The 20,207-nt window shown below is 45.7% G+C and overlaps 1 protein-coding gene across 2 annotated transcripts in view; it reads right to left on the bottom strand.

Moving 5' to 3' along the window:
• The window catches only part of ASPG (asparaginase), a 138,738-nt gene that overhangs the window by 84,930 nt on the left and 33,601 nt on the right, over nucleotides 1–20,207 (bottom strand). For both annotated transcript variants that reach the window (XM_068254225.1, XM_068254226.1), the window contains exon 2: nucleotides 15,011–15,140. In XM_068254225.1, the coding sequence (XP_068110326.1) occupies nucleotides 15,011–15,140 (130 nt within the window). The remainder of the gene's footprint in view (nucleotides 1–15,010; nucleotides 15,141–20,207) is intronic.

The raw sequence follows: 20,207 nt of genomic DNA, 5'->3' as shown, positions 1-20,207 counted from the left end.
GCACATCTTTCCACTTGACCCTCAGAATACATAATTGTGGAATCTGTAAGTGGCGGGCGCTAACAAGCTTCCACCCCAGCCCTCCCCCTCGGAAATCATTACCACCGTAGGGAGCCCAGCAACCACCAACACCAAAGCAGACCTCAGCAGTTTTGCATCACAAAAGATTTACTTGTAATTAATTGGGTTTCGTATCCAATTAACACTCAAAGGCTTCCAAGGTTCAGAAGGCTTTGAGTGACCCCAGAGGATAAGACAAGACCCAGAGTGGAAGAATACAGGGCAGGGGCGTCCTACTACTCCACCAACCGGCAGTCAATTACCTGCATGAACAGTGAGGGTGATAGAACTGCTGGCCTTGGTGCGAAACCATAGCTTATGCAACATCTGATCTGCATTCTGATCAGAAACCCTATGTACTGGCATTGTGGAATATGACCACATACATAAAAGCATAATGGCAGAAAGTACACAATACTCATACTCATACTGGGTGGGAGAAATATCTCTGTAAATGACAATTGTTTGATTTTGGTTTTTTTTTACACACAATTGTCCATTTACAGAGATCTTTCTCCCACCCAGCATGGGTATGTGTAAAAATACACCCCAAAACACATTATACTACTTCTCCTGAGTACGGCGATACCACATGTGTGGCACTTTTTTGCACCCTAACTGCGCTAAAGGGCCCAAAGTCCAATGAGTACCTTTAGGATTTCACAGGTCATTTTGAGAAATTTCGTTTCAAGACTACTCCTCACGGTTTAGGGCCCCTAAAATGCCAGGGCAGTATAGGAACCCCACAAATGACCCCATTTTAGAAAGAAGACACCCCAAGGTATTCCATTAGGAGTATGGCGAGTTCATAGAAGATTTTATTTTTTGTCACAAGTTAGTGAAAAATGACACTGAAAAAAAATAATAATAATAAAAATCAATTTCCGCTAACTTGACAAAAAATAAAATCTTCTATGAACTTGTCATACACCTAACAGAATACCTTGGGGTGACTTTCTAAAATGTGGTCACCTGTGGGGTTCCAATACCGCCCTGGCATTCTACGGGCCCAAAACCGTGAGTAGTCTGGAAACCAAATGTCTCAAAATGACTGTTTAGGGGTATAAGCATCTGCAAATTTTGATGACAGGTGGTCTATGAGGGGGGCGAATTTTGTGGAACTGGTCATAAGCAGGGTGGCCTTTTAGATGACAGGTTGTATTGGGCCTGATCTGATGGATAGGAGTGCTAGGGGGGTGACAGGAGGTGATTGATGGGTGTCTCGGGGGGTGGTTAGAGGGGAAAATAGATGCAATCAATGCACTGGGGAGGTGATCAGAAGGGGGTCTGAGCGGGATCTGAGGGTTTGGCCGAGTGATCAGGAGCCCACAAGGGGCAAATTAGATCTGGTGGGTAGGTGTGCTAGGGGGTGACAGGAGGTGATTGATGGGTGTCTCAAGGTGTGATTTGAGGGGGGGGGGAATAGATGCAAGCAATGCACTGGCGAGGTGATCAGGGCTGGGGGCGTTCTGAGGGTGTGGGCGGGTGATTGAGTGCCCTAGGGGCAGATAGGGGTCTAATCTGATATGTAGCAGTGACAGGGGGTGATTGATGGGTAATTAGTGGGTGTTTAGGGTAGAGAACAGATGTAAACACTGCACTTGGGAGGTGATCTGACGTCGGATCTGCGGGCGATCTATTGGTGTGGGTGGGTGATCAGATTGCCCGCAAGGGGCAGGTTAGGAGGTGGCAGTGACCGGGGGAGATTGATGGGTGATTGACAGGTGATCAGTGGGTTATTACAGGGAAGAACAGATGTAAATATTGCACTGGCGAATTGATAAGGGGGGGGGGGGGGTGTCTGAGGGCAATCTGAGTGTGTAGGCGAGCGATTGGGTGCCCGCAAGGGGCAGATTAGGGTCTGATCTGATGGGTGATGATGCATACAGTACACAGGGGGGGGGGGGGGTCTGGGGAAAATCAGTGTGCTTGGGTGCAGACTATGGTGGCTGCAGCCTGCCCTGGTGGTCCCTCGGACACTGGGACCACCAGGGCAGGAGGCAGCCTGTATAATACACTTTGTATACATTACAAAGTGTATTATACACTTTGTATGCGGCGATCCGGGTGCTAGTAACCCGCCGGCGCTTCCGAACGGCCGGCAGGTTACAGCGCGAGAGGGGCGGAGCCTGTCCCCGGCGGAGGATCGCGTCACGGATGACGCGATCGCTCCGCCCATGCCCCTACAAGGACAGCCGCCTCTGGGCATGAGCTGGTCCTTGCGGGATCCACTTTCCGGCCGCCCCTGTGCAGTGGGCGGTCGGTAAGTGGTTAAAACAGGGTGGGTAAGATTATATTACCCATCTATTTTAAATTAACATAACTAATGTAACTTAATGACAGAATGTTTGTTTAGGCTGAAGTTCCTCTTCAAGGTGGATATATGCTGATTAATATGGCCAACAGATCGATGCCTCTCTGATCATTTCCAGAGAGTGACCCATCTTCTCAATTCCCTCCACACAGACTATCGATTTCAGAGAATGAGCAATCTGCCTGCCAGTGATCCGCCACTGATCAACCAAAATTTTCCGTCCTGTGGGAATCGACAAATTTTGACCAGAATTCAGTTGATCGAGAATAGTTTGCAGCATCGATTTCTACCAGATTTGACCAAATGATCGAGTCGGCTAGTTATTAATTGATGGTGGTGAGATAGATAGAGAGAGTGAGCGAGTGTGTATCTCGTGCAAAAGTTTGGATGTTTGTTATTCGATCACGCAACAATGGCTGAACGGATTTTGAATGAAATGTGGCACACATATAGTACATTACCTGGTATAACATATAGGATACCTTTTATCCCCATAACCAAAAAGTGGACGGACACAAATACAAATGTCACTGGGACAATGTAAACTGCCAATCAAAAGTCACCTATTAATTTTTAAGGGTAATATTTAATTGCTGCCATTCTTGCACTGTTAATGGCACAAGCCTCAAACCTGGTACAGTTGGTCATTGGGCTACTGGGGTTTGACTTCAGAAAAGGGGGTGGAGCCAATCCGATTTGTTTCATTTCAATGCAAATGATTAATGCCAAAGACTGCAAAGCTCACAAACTTATACAATAATACAATACAATAACATTTCTATAGCGCTTTTCTCCCATAGGACTCAAAGTGCTTAGGCTCTCTCAGATTCAGTAATTGGTAGTAGGATGAAGTATTCACACAACAAAAGTTATATTTCTGCAAATGCCAAACTGAACAGGTGGGTTTTCAGTCTGGATTTAAACACGTCCAAGGATGGAGCTGTCCTGATCTGTTGAGGTAAGGAGTTCCAAAACGTAGGGGCAGCATGACAGAAGGCTCTGGGACCAAAAGATTCCAAGTGGACTCTGGGTATGACTAGATTATTAGAACCTGTGGATCTGACAATGCAGGGATTGCTACGTAGCTGCAACATATCTTTCATGTATCCAGGGCCTAGATTATTTAGGGATTTAAATGTCAGTAGGCCGATCTTGAATAGGACCCTCCATTCTATAGGTAGCCAGTGAAGGGAGTGCAGGCAGGACTGGCGTTATGCGGCAGTGACGGGGTTGGTTGGTTAGCAGTCTGGCAGCAGTATTCTGTATCAGCTGTAGGCGGTGCAAGACCTTTTTTTGGAAGGCCAGTGTAGAGAGCATGGAAGGCATGGACTAAGGTTGGCAGATCTTCTGGGGGGATGAGATGCTTGATTTTTTCAATGTTCTTCAGGTGAAACTAGGATGATTTCACGACAGCGGAGATTTGAGTTCTGAAGTTTGGTCATTGAGTAATTGAGTGCAAGGGTTAGAAAAAGTGGGCGGACACAAAACCAGCCAAATCACCACCTTTTCCCGAGTCAATTGTGTTTTTTTCTAAAAGCATGTTAAAATGTGCACATGTAGCGCCCCCCCCCCCCCCCCAATTGTATTAAGCCAATCCAAAACTTATACACAGCCATAACATCACTGACATACATTATTGTTGTGGCCATTACTGAGTCAGTGATGGCCCATGTGAGGTGGAACATATCTGATGACACACTGGCTGGCGGGGTGAACAGAGATATCTGTACACGGTGTGGCTGTTCATGAGGCCCACAGGGAAGAGCCCATTTGATGAATGAAAGCCTTTGTAGAGCCATTGCATGCAAGTGCAATTAAAGTTTGTGTTTTTTAGCATCCTACCCGATTTGCGGCAGATTTTCTCTAACTGTGGAGTCAGAATCGGATTAAAGGACGCGCGTGGTCCGATCAAGGCGCAATAGCCGGGCGAATAGTTCGTTCACTGAAATCAAAACTTAGTCAATGCAAGGGAACCGTTCCGTGATGGCGTAGACACAGGGCGGCTGCAGAGGCCTGGTGGAAGCTCCAGGTAAGTGAATGTAACTTTTTTTTTTTTTTTTTTAGGTTCACTTTAGTTCCCTTTAAAAAAAGGACATCAAAGGTGAAAAACTGTTGAGAAAAATAATTGTAGGCAAATTTTATTTTAGATATCCCACAGCTTTAATTTATATTTAAATCTAGTTTTTCCTTTTTCACTGTCTCTGCTCAATGACACCCTTGTTGAAGGATGCCAGAGCTCAAATCTATGAATTTTTGACCATTTTTTATCTCTTTTCTGCGCTCCGAAGCAATTTACTGACAGGAAAGTGTTTTATGGCTGTAATTACTCAGTGAGGGTTATGCTTGATAGTGTACTGGTTAAGGGCTCTGCCTCTGACACAGGAGACCAGGGTTCGAATCTTGGCTCTGCCTGTTCAGTAAGCCAGCACATATCCAGTAGGATACCTTGGGCAAGTCTCCCTAAAACTGCTACTGCCTATAGAGCGCGCCCTAGTGGCTGCAGCTCTGGCGCTTTGAGTCCGCCAGGAGAAAAGCATGATATAAATGTTCTGTGTATGTTTATGCTATATAGACTGACCCGGACAGAACCGGTTACTTGCATACCCAATTTTTAACTCTTTCAGGTAGAGAAAAAAAAAAACAAAAAACAAAGGAACACAGCCTGGTTATTTGTGCGTTTGGCAACACACACACACACACACACACACACACACACACACACACACACACACACACACACACACACACACACACACACACACACACACACACACACACACACACACACACACACACACACACACACACACACACACACACACGTCCTTTAATGAATGTGCGTTATTTTATTGTATGTACTCAATATGTCAAATTTAGGCATGGCCTTTTCTTGGCCGATTATTGTAAGTACTGTAATTTTATTGATCACAACGAAAATTCTCATTTTTGTTGGAAGGATGAGAAATTTTAAATTTTACTATATTGTTCACATTATTTTTCTTTATATTTTTCCATTGTCTCCATTATTTTATATCATAGCTCAATGTTCTCCACAGAATTTTTTTTCCAGCCAGGTAGCATGAAAAACTAGCAGAGAGTGCGGCATGATTAGAGAATGCAGGGCCGGTGCTTCTGTGTGCAACTCTGCTTACAGCATAGGACAGGGGTAGGGAACCTACGGCTCGGGAGCCAGCTGTGGCTCTTTTGATGGCTGCATCTGGCTGGCATACAAATCTGTAGGGTAGGGCTGCACGGTTTTGCGGTTTTAAACCGAAACCGCGATTCACGTGCAGCTGATTTCAGGATCGTCAGTAGCTTCGGTTTTGGGAGCCACTGATTGGCAGAAGCCGTGACTAGCAGTGAATATTTATGATGGTTAATGAGCTGGTCAGCAGGGGGAGGGCGAGTCCAGTCCAGAGCAGCACACAGCGCCACCAATAGCTAGATAGAGATTGTATGACAGAGGCGGTAGGCGGAGCTGTACAGAGGGTGGTACAGAGTGATTGGTGGTGCTGTGTGCTGCTCTGGACTGGACTCGCCCCTCGCTGCCCGGCTCATTAACACTCAAATATTCACTGCTAGTCCTAGCTTCTGCCATGCCTCCCCCTTCCAACAACATGGAGGGCGCAGTGATGCACGATTATATTTTCATCAGCTGGCCCCAGGAACTGCTGGGAGGGAAAGAGGCAGAGCCAGCGTGTTAGCAGCTGCTGCTGAAAGTGACGGGAGCTAGCCAGGAGGAAAGGCAGCGCTAAAGGGTTAGACTATTAGAAGGCGGGGCTCCAAACTCTTTCCTGTCCTGGCACCCCTGAGCCCTACTTCTGTGCTCCGTACACAGATGTCTCGCTCTCTGCACACTTGCTTATAGAAGCAGTGATGGTTTTCTGTCCCTCTCCCTACACTTCCTTAATGCCGCAGCGCTGGTGTTCTGTCTCCATGCTGCGGGTGATGGTCTGCAGGTAATAGATCACCCACTCCTACCCCTCATTGCCCTTCTCACATTCCTCAGCCTTCTCTCACTGTTATTTATGATACTCTGCACTTTAACTATTACCCTGCTGGAAGCTCTGTGGCCAGATTAACAAGTTCTCTCGTACACAGTCTGCCTCAATTGTCAACCAAAATGTTCTTTATTTATAGCAGGATTTTATACTGGGGCAACTATACTGGAGGCGCTTACCTGGCTAAACTATACTGGGGGCATTGTGAATTTAGTGCTAAAGCTCGATTTGAAGAAAATCGTGAAGAAAATCGAAATCGCAATTTGAAAAAAAGAATCGCAATTTCAATTTTTTCCTAAAATCGTGCAGCCCTACAGTAGTGTTGATTCACTAAGCTACACTGCTCAAGCAGCACAGCTTAGGCCGCTTTTACACTTAGAACTGGTTCACACTAGGTCCAAAAACGTATCCACGGCTGATTAATAACGCAGCCATGGACAGCAATGTTAAAAATAGCAGCTGTCTTCACCCAAGTAGCAGTAGGATATTGTACCGTGTTAGGCATCAGTAAAAGCAAGATGTTTTAAATCAGGATGATACCATTTATTGGCTAACTAAAAATGAATAAGAATAAGCAAGCTTTCGGCCTTGCAGCCTTCGTCGGGCTTACATCCTGTTAGTTTGCAGATTTTTTTTCAAGCATAAATACATGTCATTGAGATGTCATTGAGTTGTTAGCTAACAACCTCTCACCCCATTAAGATGTTCTGTTTTACTTAAAGAGGAACTGTAACGGTAAAACGTCCCCTGGGGGGTACTCACCTCGGGTGGGGGAAGCCTCAGGATCCTAATGAGGCTTCCCACGCCGTCCTCTGTCCCTCGGGGGTCTCGCTGTAGCCCTCCGTACAGCCGTGACGCAATATTTACCTTCCTGGCTCCTGCGCAGGCGCTCTGATGGCTGTCGGCTCCGAAGTAGGCAGAAATACCCGATCGCCGTCGGGTACGCTCTACTGCGCAGGCGCAAGTCTCCGGCGCCTGCGCAGTAGAGAGGACCCGACGGAGATCGGGTATTTCCGTCTATTTCCGAGCCGAATGCAGCCACAGCGCCCCCGCTGGAGCCAGCAAAGGTAAATATTGAAGCTACAGTCGGGTCTGTTGCCGGCTGTTCAGAGGGCTGCAGCGAGACCCCCGTGGGACGCAGGACGGCGTGGGAAGCTTCATTAGGATCCGGAGGATTCCCCCACCCGAGGTGATTACACCCCAGGGGATCTTTTTCAAGTTACAGAGTCTCTTTAAGGCATCTCAATGACATGTATTTATGCTTGAAAAAAAAAATCTGGTTTTTCCTTTTTGATGTTGCATGTATATAGCTGTCTGTACCACCAGCCTGCAAACTAACAGGATGTAAGCCCGACGAAGGCTGCAAGGCCGAAAGCTTGTTTATTCATTTGTAGTTAGCCAATAAATGGTATCATCCGGATTTAAAACTTCTTGTCTTCACCCAAGAAAAATAACAGATCCGTCTGCGTTTGCGGGGACCCGTTTTCAAAACCTGAACGGAAGGTCTGGATCTGCTGCATTTTCACGCAACGGATCTGGGCCTGGATACATGCAGGGGTAGTGGCAGGCAATGGGAAAACGGATTTCCCTCTACACAGGCAGATTTGTACACAGGAACAGATTTGTTTCTGTGTCACAGCCTGGGGGGTGGGAGAAGGGGCCGCCATGCTGGAGGTTTTCTTAAATTAGCTGGAAGGGTAGCAGGGACGGGGACCCAGGTGAGGGGGGGGGGGGGGGGGGGGGGGGTCGGGGGACGACATCCTCCCCTCCCCGCTGACACTCCCGTCCTGCCTGCTATACCCCTCCAGCATGGCGGCTGCCTCACCCCCATGGCTGTGCATAAGTTTCCACGGAGTGGGAACGTATGCTGCAAAAATATTTTTTTTAGGAAAAAAGGGGGAAGGTAAAAAGAATAAAAAAAATTGGGGGGGGGGGGGGGGGACGGATCCGTGTAATACGGATCCAATCTGCAATGGACCAGTGTAGATCTAGCCTTAAAGGGGAACTGAAGAGAGGTATATGGAGGCTGTCATGTTTATTTCCTTTTAAGCAATACCAGTTGCCTGGCAGCCCTGCTGATCCTCTGCCTCTAATACTATTAGCCATAGCCCCTGAACAAGCATGCAGCAGATCAGGTGTTTCAGTGGTTCAGACTTTAAAGTCAGATCTGACAAGACTAGCTGCATGCTTGTTTCTGGTTTTATTCAGATACTACTGCAGAGAAATAGACCAGCAGGGCTGCCATGCAAATGGTATTGATTAAAAGGAAATAAACATGACAGCCTCCATATACCTCTCTCTTCAGTTCCCCTTTAATCAGTTATTCTCAGTTAAAACTGAAAGAAAACCAATTGTCAAAGTAATGTTTTCCTAAGGCACAGTTCCCTTTATACACGTTTTAACTATAAGCTTTTTCACAATGCACTGCTATGGGAAAAAAAAGAATAAAAAAAAAAAAAAAAAGCATACCAACGCATTGAGTGTAGAAAGGGCCCTTAGTGTGGCAGCGCAAGAAAAATTTTCAAAATAGGCAGGCTACTGCTGTAGCATACACTACTAACTTACTCGCACTCCACCAAAACTAACGGCTGCTCCAATTGTCCCACTCTGGACTGTCAGGTCCAGTGACTTTGTAGGACGAGATCCCCGCACATTGATTGGCCATACAGGCTGCCTGTCACTTGACAGGCAGCTTATTAGGCCAAAATGCGGGGATCTCGTCCTACAAAGTGAATCAACCCCCAAGTCAGCTAGCTAATTGTACAAGCTGTTAGTCGGTATTTCTCCAGTCTGGCTCTCTGGGAAATTGCTGAAACCCAAGAGAAGCTGAAGACGTGTCTGACACTTCCGTAGCCCGGCGGATCAACTGCCACTTCACCATGGCAACAGGGACGTGAGCCCAACTGCCCCAGTTTAAAAAACACAGTATTGTATGGCTCTCAAGGAATTACATTTTAAAATGTGGCGTTTATGGCTCTCACCCAAAAAGGTTCCCGACCCGGGCATAGAAGAAAGTGAGCCGATGACAGCCGGGTGCTGCAAAGGTCCTGAGGAGAACCACTGATAGCTAAGCATACATTTTGCCATCATTTATTATTTTCGCTTCTTGTCTATTGGCATTTTCCCTCTACAACTTTTAGTAGTCATGGTGCACTAATTAACCGCATTTCATATTTCTACCACTAGATGGCAGCATTTGTTATACTTTGTAACTGGAATGGTCAAGTAGATGTGAATAATTTACAGCTCAACTGAAGCGAAAGGGATATGGAGGCTGCCGTAATTATTTCCTTTTAAAGAGTAAGGGCTGGTTCAGACGGGCGTTTAACGCAGCGTTTCAGACGCAGCGTTTTTTGGGATCTACTGCCATCCCATGCAAGTGAATGGGAGCGTTTAGAGCTGGCTTTTGCAGGCTTTCATGACAGCCTGGCAGTAGATCCCAGCGTTGCGTCTAGTCTCAAAAGCAACATGCTGCTTTCAGAGGCAGTAAACGCGAGGAAACAATAGCAGAGACCAGAACTGCTAGCCTTGAACGCTTTTCAAAAGCTTTCAAAAGCTAGCTTTTAAACGCTGGCGTTTAAACGCTGGCGTTTGAACGCAATGCCAAGCAAAAGCTCAGCAGACACCCATGTGAACCAGCCCTAACTGTCAGGCTGCAGAAGCTAATTTAAACCTCTATTCTCCTGTGTTAAACAGTTTAGAAGGAAGCCCAAAAGCCATTAGTGAAGATAAAAATCTCAGTTACCTTTGATGTGTGCTTATCAGCAAGTCTGTTACAGAGCCATAAGGACGCAAGCCGCATACTAAACTGCAAAGCATTCTGGGTCCCTCCCCTCGGCTGCTAATGAGACGTTACAGAAGCTTCTAATCAGTCCAGCTCGTAGCACTGATAAATCTCCGCTGGCAGAGTACACTGCAGGAGTCAGCTATTGTTCCTAGCCACATGGCTCATTAATATTCACTGCACACTGTGTTGTTCAAGTACGAGCTTTTATGTGATCAGGAAGCAGGCAGGACATGACGACACATTTGACAGAAAAACATGGAGCCTGCCATGAGCTGTCAGGAGCATCTATCTCTGCATATACTATATACAAATTCTGTGAAATCCAAACGTGGACAGTGAAATGCATATGTAATGTAAGTACAGCCAATCTTTAGCTACTGATATATGTGTTTATTTTCTCTGAGACCTTATACCTAACAGCTCCTCTTTAAAGGGAACCAGAGATGAACGTTTCACACAAAATTAACATATTAGTCGATAGCTTGTAAAGAATAAATGCTCTACCTGATAATTTTGCCGCTCTGGTGTGCCTTTAGTGTTTTTTTATCCATTATTGCTCCAGGAAAAATCAAATATGGCCGCCGGCTCAAATCCCTTCTGCTTCCGGGTTATGAGTTGTTCTGGATGTGCTGTCTAGGCTATATGAGACTAGGCTGCTATCTAGGCTATATAAGAAAGGCTGCAGCCTTTCATCTGTGTGCTTTCATTTTGGTATGATGTGCAGCTGCCTGTAGGAAGTGTCTCTCATAGGAATGAAACTGCAGTCATCATCAGTATCTATGCTGAGTGCACACAGAGCACAGAGATCATATTGCACAGCCACACATGTCTGTTTCAGAGATTCTCTCTCAGCAGCAGCAGCCCCTCCCATGTCATCACAGCTCTCAGTATGCAAAGCAGCAAATCTGAGCCAGGAGGTGGCAGGCTTGGGCTTGAAAAGACTCCACAGAAGTGTGATTCAGCTATAATGATTCCAGGTCAAACCTAGACTGAGCCAGTCGGGGATCCTTATCACAGCTGCTAATAGACTAATTAACCTTTTCGGGACCACGTGCATTAGATTCTACGCCGCACTTGAGGCTGTTCTAGCCTGATGCGGCGTAGAATCTACGCCGGCCCGCAATTTACGCTCCCGACACGATCGTGCACACCCGGAGGGGGAGATTAAGCTGTCATATGACAGCCGACATCTCCCCCGAGTGATCAGCAGCCATCGCGTATGGCTGCTGATCACGTGATCACTACGATCGCCGTCGGATCGCAGTGATCAGTTTAACAGCTGCGGCGGCAGGGGGGAAAAGAAGAGGATCCACTCACCTCCCTGCGACGATCGGCACCCCCCTCCGCTCTGGCCAGCATCTCCGCTCCGTCTGGCGTCAGCGCCGGGTCCCGGCTTGATGACGTCATCAAGCCGCGACCCGGAACTGATCGTCAGACAGAACGGAGATGCCGGCCAGAGAAGAGGGTCCTGTGCGGCTCATCGCTGGAGCCTGGAAGGTAAGTGAAGGCTGCTGGCAGAAGGGGGCCCAGGCCACCATGGGAGGACACAAATCCAGGCAGCCACAGACGGGATCCGGCCGCCTGACCCCCCCAAACGCGCACACCCCCTTCCCGCACAAAATGCCTGGTCCTTAAAGAAAACCTGTACTGAAAATAAAAGTCAAAATAGGCATACACAAGTCATACTTACCATCCTTGTAGTCTACTCCTCAGTGTCTTTCTCCTGTCCTGCGTCCTATTTGTTCACTATGATCAAGGGAATTTTCCGTCCTCCATTTTGAAAATAGCCATTACCCATAACAGCTTTCTGGTCAGCACACAGTTAAACTGTAACATCGTCCACTTGAGCCATAGGGAAACATGGACATTGCCTGGTACATCCGTTTTCCTCTCAGCTATAACTGACAGCAACTGATATTTTACTGACAGCAACTGATATATTTCAGATCTGACAAAATATTGTCAGAACTGGAAGGGATTATTATCAGAAGAAAATGGTGAGCTTCTGAGAGGAACTGATGGCAAGGTAACTCTGTAATTTTCATTTGAAGTTACCTCATGTGTTTATTTTAAATATTTTTACTCAGTACAGGTTCTCTTTAAGGTGGGGTAGGTGGCCGGTCCCGAAAAGGTTAAGCAGATGAGAATGAAACTAAAAACAGGGTAGGCGTTTACTGTTCTGTTCCCACTGATAAATGTAATAAAATACATGAGGATGCTTAGTCTCTGGTTCTCTTTAAAGGGGCACTATGGTGAAAAATTGTATAATTTAAAATATGTGCAAACATATACAAATAGAAAGTACGCTTAAAATGAGCCATAAATTACTTTTCTCCTATGTTGCTTTCACTTACAGTAGGAAAACAAAAGTCTGCTTTCTTCACCTCCTTAGCGGTAACCCCGTGCTGGACATGGGGTAAGCCGCTGCGGAGGATTTCTCAGGCCCCGCTGGGCCGATTAGCATTTTTTTTTTCTATCCACGCAGCTAGCACTTTGCTAGCTGCGTGTTACCTACGATCGCCTCCGCTCTGCCGCTACCCGCCGCGTTAAAGGGTCCCCCCCCCGAGCGCTGCCTGGCCAATCAGTGCCAGGCAGCGCTGAGGGGTGGATCGGGACGCCCTTTGACATCAGTGCGCCCGACGGGGGAAGCCCTAAAGGAAATCCCATTCAGAACGGGATTTCCTGATGGGCCTGATCACCCAAGGCGATCGGAGGGGGTGGGGGGATGCCGCTGCTCAGTGGCTATCATGTAGCTAGCACTAGGCTAGCTACAGGTTTTTAAATTTTAAAAAATAGTGCTGCGCTGCCTCCCTGGCGGATTTACTCGACCGCCAGGGAGGTTAAAACAGAAAGAATTTGCGATAATTCAGGTTGGAGTGAGCTTGAGATGTCTCCCAGTGCATCACTGCTGAATATATGCAAATAACCATTGTTGCCCTTAGAAGCTAAACACACCTCCAGAACCACTGGAATGCAATGTGTCAGCTTGTTAATTTGTACAGAGACATAATAATCCAACATGCATACAGACTGTTTCGGATTCGGAAATTAACAATGGTTAATTTGCATATATTCAGCAGTGATGCATTGGGAGACATCTCAAGATCACTCCAACCTGAATTATCGCAAATTCTTTCTGTTTTAAGAAAGCAAACTTTTGTTTTCCTTAGTATTTTAGTAACCATTGTAGCCCCTCACATGAGCTTGCTGGTTAGTCTGTATCCCTTACAGTAGGTAGTAGAAATCTGACAGAAGCGACAGGTATTGGACTAGTCCATCTCTTCATAGGGGTTTCTCAGCAAGGCTTTTATTCCTTATAAAGATATTCCCTAAAATGATTTGAACAATGGATGCTGGCCAACTTCCCTGCTCACTACACAGTTTTTTGGCAGTTAGACAGAGCAACTGCCAGTCACTAAGTGTTTTTGAAAACAAATCCCTGAGAATCCCCCTATGAAGAGATGGACTAATCCAAAACCTGTCGCTTCTGTCAGATATCTACTACTCACCGAAAGTGACAGCAACATAGGAGAAAAATAGTTTATGGCTCATTTTACTATGGAGAAAGTGTACTTCCTATTTGCATAGGTTTGCACATATTTTAAATTTTGCAATTTTTCGCCATAGTGCCCCTTTAAAGGGGCAGTACTGCAAAAATTAACAATTAAAATATGTGCAAATATATGCAAATATGAAGTACACTTTCTCCATAGTAAAATGAGCCATAAATGACTTTTCTCTTATGTTGCTGTGACTAATGCTGGGGATACACGGTACGTTTCTGTACCGTGTATCGACCAGCTGATCTGGCCAGCTGATAATATTCAGCTGGCCCGATTACGCCGCTCGACTCCCGCAGTAATCGATCCGCGCGGACGAGCGGGCCCGCGGCAGGGGTCGATCCGGCGGCTAATCGGCCGCTGGATTGACCCGTGTATGCCCAGCATTACAGTAGGTAGTAGAAATCTGACAGAAGTGACAGGTTTTGGACTAGTCCATCTCTTCATGGGGGTGGGGGTGGGGTTCTCAGGGAATAATTTTTTTTTCCAAAAGCTCTTAGTGAATGGCAGTTGCTCTGTCCAACTGCCAAAAAAATGTGTAGCGAGCATGGGAAGCTGATGAGCATCATTGTTTAAATGCTTTTTAGGGAATATCTTTATAAAGAATAAAAGCCTTACTGAGGTCCCCCCTATGAAGACATGGACTAGTCCAAAACCTGACGCTTCTGTCTGATTTCTACTACCTACTGTAAGTGACAGCAACATAGGAGAAAAGTAATATTATGGCTCATTTTACTCTGGAAAAAAGTACTTATTTGTCTAGGTTTGCACACATTTTAAATTTTTCGCTATAGTGCCCCTTTAAACAAAACCAGTTCCCTGGTTGCCCTCTTGATCATCTACCTCTTGAACATTGAAGTGCAATCAGTTACTGTGACTATAGGAGTCAGTGTATGGTGTAAAGTGTATAGTTTATTACCCACGAGAATGCAAAGCTCAGGTCCCATCCTCTTGTTTGCATGTTTCTGCGCACACCCACACACCTTACACAGTGTATGCAGTGCCTCATCTAGCCTGATAGTCATGCACTGGACCATGGCTACAAAACACTGGAGACCTGGAGATGTGACCGCCTCAGTTCACCACTTGTAGCCCACCCTCTATTGGCCACATGCATTATTTCAGCACCCAGTGACCGCTTTACCCCAACCAGGTGAAAAAAAAAAAAAAAAAGAAAAAAAAAAAAAAAAAAAAGGGGGGGGGGGGGGGGGGGGTTAGGGAAGATGGTGAAAAAAAACCAATAGTTTCAAAACCATTCTTTCCTTTATTACACAGAAACAATACTTACGGAAGCACTAAAGTGTTTTCGGGGAAGTCGTGAAAATCGTACAGCCTGGTCTGCTGGGCGTAAGTCTCATCATGAAGGATTGGAAGCTTCTTCAATGCTTTAGCAAATGCATTCGCCCGAGGAGCCAACACTGAAACAGAAGACCAGGGAATGAATGGAGGACATGGCACAGAGCGCACTGTCTACTGCATGACATGGCAAGCTTGCTATCAACTAACACCACCAAGCCTGGTACACGCCTTTCATTTTGATTAGCCAGACACTGACCAATTTTACCACCTCCATGTAATATGAGAGTCTGTCCATAGCATTCCAAATGTGTTGGCACTCTTACTACATGGGGGTGGTAAAACTGGATGTGTGTAAGCACCCTTATACTTGCCCTCATGCAGCCGGTTACTAATATCGCACAGCTCTACATCTTCCAAGTCTAAAGCCGAGTGCTTTAATTACAGCGCAGGTAGATGTGGGCGCAGCTGCCGCCACCATAGGCTGTAATAGGAATTACAGCTATAGCAGCGCACACAAAGTAACTCCGGCGCCGTCAGAAGACGGAGCTGAAGTTACTTTTATAACACAATTCGGATTCCAGCAATTGCTGGAAGCAGAATTATTTCATTTCCCACGAATAGTATTTAGCGCGGCCGGAAACTTGTGCAGCAGCAGGATCAGCCATATACCAGTTGTATCCTGAGCCTAAGTCTCCCAGTGCCGATTTTATATGCATCCTTCAGGGCTGTGGAGTCGGTACATAAATCTTTAGACTCCTCCGTTTCTGAAACCACGACTCAGACTCCAACTCCGGGTACCCAAAATTGCTCAGACTCCGACTCCTTAGTCTAATAGTTAACAGGGCTGTGGATTTTGTACAAAAATCATGCGGCTCAGACTCCTCAGTTTCTGAAACCCCAACTCCAACTCCGGGTGCCCAAAATTGCCCCGACTCAGACTCCTCGACTCCGACTCCAACTCCACAGCCCTGGTATCCTCTAAAGCAGGTTCAGTACTCAAATCCTACTTTACCTATAGTTGAGATGGTAAGTTTGGAAAGGAAGGGAGGGGGTGGGGGGGGGGGGGGAGATAACAGAGGACTGGATCTAGGACTTCTCCAAGGAATGAGGACTAGCATTTCTCAATAAAGCTTTTCTTGCTCAACATTTTCGGCTCTCATATTCCCTCCAGACCCATTCACATCTAGTTCTTGCACAACCGGATCCGATATTTGCATTTTATCAAAGGCTTATGCTACTATTCATAGAACAAAAACACCTCTCTCCATAATGTATTAAGAACCATGACCTCATCCATCTATTTGAACATATGGTAAACCGTAGCATCAAGGTCTGCCCGTAACCCCCTAACAGCGCAATGTATTATCAGGCTCCAGCAAAGCCCAAAGGTCACATAGCTTTGTCACAAGCTATTCAGCAAGTGCAGCGATTTGCCCAATAACGGAGCCATGGTCCCGCCCACGAGACAATCGGCTCCAATAAAAAAAACACAAGCTGCCGTATGTCTCCCCCATAGGCTAACGCTGTGCTGGGGACATCAGAAGATATGGGAGAGTACAGCAAAGAGGAGGATGTATCAGTAGGAAAACAAAGTGGGAGATCTGAGGACACAGAACAGCAGAAGACCTGGGGGACACTAGAAGACACAGTGGACACAGGGGGACAGCATGAGGACCCGGGGACAGCATGAGACACCAGAAAGACACTGGGACAGAGGACAGAGAATGACAGTTGGATCCAGCAGATTAAGCTGTGGCACAGTGGGGATGGCAGGATGAATATAAGACACCCCCTGAAAATAAGCCCTAGCATATACTGTATTTTGGAGCAAAAATTAATACAAGACACTTCTTTTCAGGGAGACACTATATAGTCTGTAATACGAGATTGAAGTTGCATTGTTATTTCTCAGCCTTGAGAGTCTAGTCACGCAATATTGGTTATGTGACTGAGGAAATGTGCCCGGAAGCAAGAATGACCTCTAGCACACAATTTTCTCAGTTCTACACAACAATGTGTGTGTTATGAGTAACAATATATTCACTTCCTGTGAGACAAGATCATCTCACAGGATCAATGATCCGACTAAAGCTACTGCTTCTTGTTTTGTGTCCATGGAACTTCTACCTCTGAAACTGAAGTGCGATATCACACGTGGAAAGCAGCAAGTTGAACCAATACCACCTTACCATTCTTTAAAGCCGACCTGAACTCAGAACTTCCTCTGCTCTAAAAGATCCGAAAAAGCATAATAACCTTTATAGAATTTTTTTCTTCTTCTTCTTACACAGGTGATACAAATCCTGCAATAAATCTACACTGTTTCTACTTTCTGCTTTCATGGAAGCAGTTATAGGGTTAACATCCTGTGTGTACAAATTAGCAGCTCTGCCATGGCAGAAGAGATTCCTGAGTTGACACAGCTGTAGAGATCAAATTACAGTGGTGATTAGTCACAGATGAGGGGGAATTAGACTAAACTCTCTACAGGGTGCATTTCTATGTTTTCCTTCTGCCCTATGCTAGAGTTCAGGTGCACTTTAAAGTGAACCTGCGCCCACACACCAAGAACAGCAAGTGCAAAATCAATTCCTCCATTTTTATTTATTCATTTGGGGGGGGGGGGGGGGGGGGTTAGGAGTTAAGGCTAGCTATACACTGATTTGAGTCAGTACAGTAATACAGTAATTGCAAGTTTGACTATAATGCTCAGCCACATTAAAGGGACTCCGTAACAAAAATTTCATCCGGTTTTCAGGGCTGTGGAGTCGGAGTCGTGGAGTCGGGCAATTTTGGGTGCCTGGAGTCGGAGTCGGGAAAAAATGCACCGACTCCGACTCCTAATGAATTTGTAACTGTAATTAAAATAGAAAATATGATAAAATGTTCTATTTCTCAGATAATAGTCATTAAAAATAATGTATATATACAGTGTATATACAGTAATAGCTGTGCTTAGTCCACAAAAATGAAATAAACCAATCAAAATGAGTTACTTGTGCTGCTTCAATAAAGCAGTCCCCGTATTTTTAAGGTCAGATATACATATCTGATTGTGACTGTATATATGATGTGTACACAGGAATCTCTTATATATACACTAACATCTATGCTGTAAGAATAAAGCCTGATGTGTAGCCGTGTCACTAATAGAGATGGTCAACAAGATGGAAATAATTCTGCATTGATGCTGATTTATGCAAATGTATGCACTCTCTTTGCTGATGAAATCAAATAATTTGATATGTTAAAATTTGGTTTGGTGACTACAAATTAAAGGGTAACTGAGACGGATGAAAAGTAAAGTTTTATACATACCTGGGGCTTCCTCCAGCCCCCTTCAGGCTAATCAGTCCCTCGCTGTCCTCCACCACCCGGATCTTCTGCTACGAGTCCTGGTAATTCAGCCAGTCAGCGCTGTCCGGCCGCATGCCGCTCCCACAGCCAGGAACATTCTGCACCTGCGCAATAGTGCTGCACAGGTATGGTATGCTCCTGGCGGAGGAGTGTGTGCATGCGCACTACACCCGACTGGTTAAAGTACCTGGATTCATAGCAGAAGATCCAGGTGGTGGAGGAGGACAACGAAGGACTGATTATCCTGAAGGCGGCTGGAGGAAGCCCCAGGTATGTATAAAACTTTAATTTCATCTGTCTCAGGTTTACTTTGTTACACAGTAGTACTATACTCTACATATGCACTCCCCACAGAGCTGCAGGGAATCCACTGAGAATGCTGTGCACATTGAACACAGAGGTGTTGTCTGTTTACAATCTCCTTATTCCCCTGCAGAGTACCTGCACATCATTCTTACATGTACCCACACTTACATTGCCTAGGGCCTGATAGGTGTTCTTTGTTCCGGTTTGTACCTTTTACAAGTACTCTTACCAAGGACTAGTTTTAGTCTAAAGGGAATAAATATAGTAGTCTACATATCCTTCTCACTTCAGTTGTCTTGTAAAATTCCTAAGCGTTGGCAGTGAAGAGACGAATTTCATGTTACATACTTTTAATCAACAAAATTGTAATATGCAAATTAGAGGAGTCGGAGAGTCGGAGTCGGAGGAATCCTAAACTGAGGAGTCGGAGTCGGTGGATTTTTGGACCGACTCCACAGCCCTGGTTTTCTTCCATCCTACAAGTTCCAAAATATATTCTAATGTGCTCTGGCTTACTGCAGCACGTTCTACTATCACCATCTCTGTAATAAATCAACTTATCTCTCTTGTCAGACTTGTCAGACTGTCTGGAAGGCTGCCAAGTTCTTCAGTGTTGTGGTTCTGTGATGCATCTCCCCCCTCCAGGCCCCTCTCTGCACACTGCCTGTGTATTATTTAGATTAGGGCAGCTTCTCTCTTCTCTCTTATCTTTTACAAGCTGGATAAATCCTCCTCTGAGCTGGCTGGGCTTTCACATACTGAGGAATTACATACAGGCAGAGCTGTCTGCACTCTGCAGGAAGAAACAGCCTGACACTTCAGTGGAAGATAGCTGCAGGGGGAAAGAAACACACAAATGATCTCTTGAGATTAAAAAGGAAGGCTGTATACAGCCTGCTTGTGTATGGCTGTATTTTCTATGTGTGGACATACTGTACATCAACCTACTTCCTGTTTTGGTGGCCATTTTGTTTGTTTATAAACAAACTTTTTAAAACTGTTTTTTAACCACTTTTAATGCGGCGGGGAGCAGCGAAATTGTGACAGAGGGTAATAGGAGATGTCCCCTAACGCACTGGTAGGTTTACCTTTGTGCGATTTTAACAATACAGATTCTCTTTAAAAACAGTCAGCCTGTCAGCAGGTACATAAAAAGCATTCCAAGGGACCATTGACACTGTGCCAGTATGGCAATGCTGCAAAAGTCGCACCGCGCATCACACAAGTGCAGCAACTGTACTGTGAGATACACAGTACAATGCCACTAAACACACGCATTACCCAATTATCACACCGCATTCAAGGTGAAAGCCCTATAGGAATATCAGTCTCACGCTGTAATGAGAGAATATTGTCTATTGCAACACAACAGACAGCGTGAAAGGGCCTTAAGGGAACAGAATTTCTGTGCCGACACAGAGAGCAAATGACGCTTGTGATTAGTCACAGATAAGGGGGAATTAATATACCAGGACTAAGCCCGACCGTTTAAAAACGGGGGCTAGGGCTCAGCCGCTATGCCC

Source organism: Hyperolius riggenbachi, chromosome 9 (genome assembly GCF_040937935.1).
Source record: "Hyperolius riggenbachi isolate aHypRig1 chromosome 9, aHypRig1.pri, whole genome shotgun sequence".
In the NCBI taxonomy this organism is placed as follows: domain Eukaryota; kingdom Metazoa; phylum Chordata; class Amphibia; order Anura; family Hyperoliidae; genus Hyperolius; species Hyperolius riggenbachi.
Note: the sequence above shows the minus strand (reverse complement) of the source record. Positions and strands in the feature narration are given on the sequence as shown.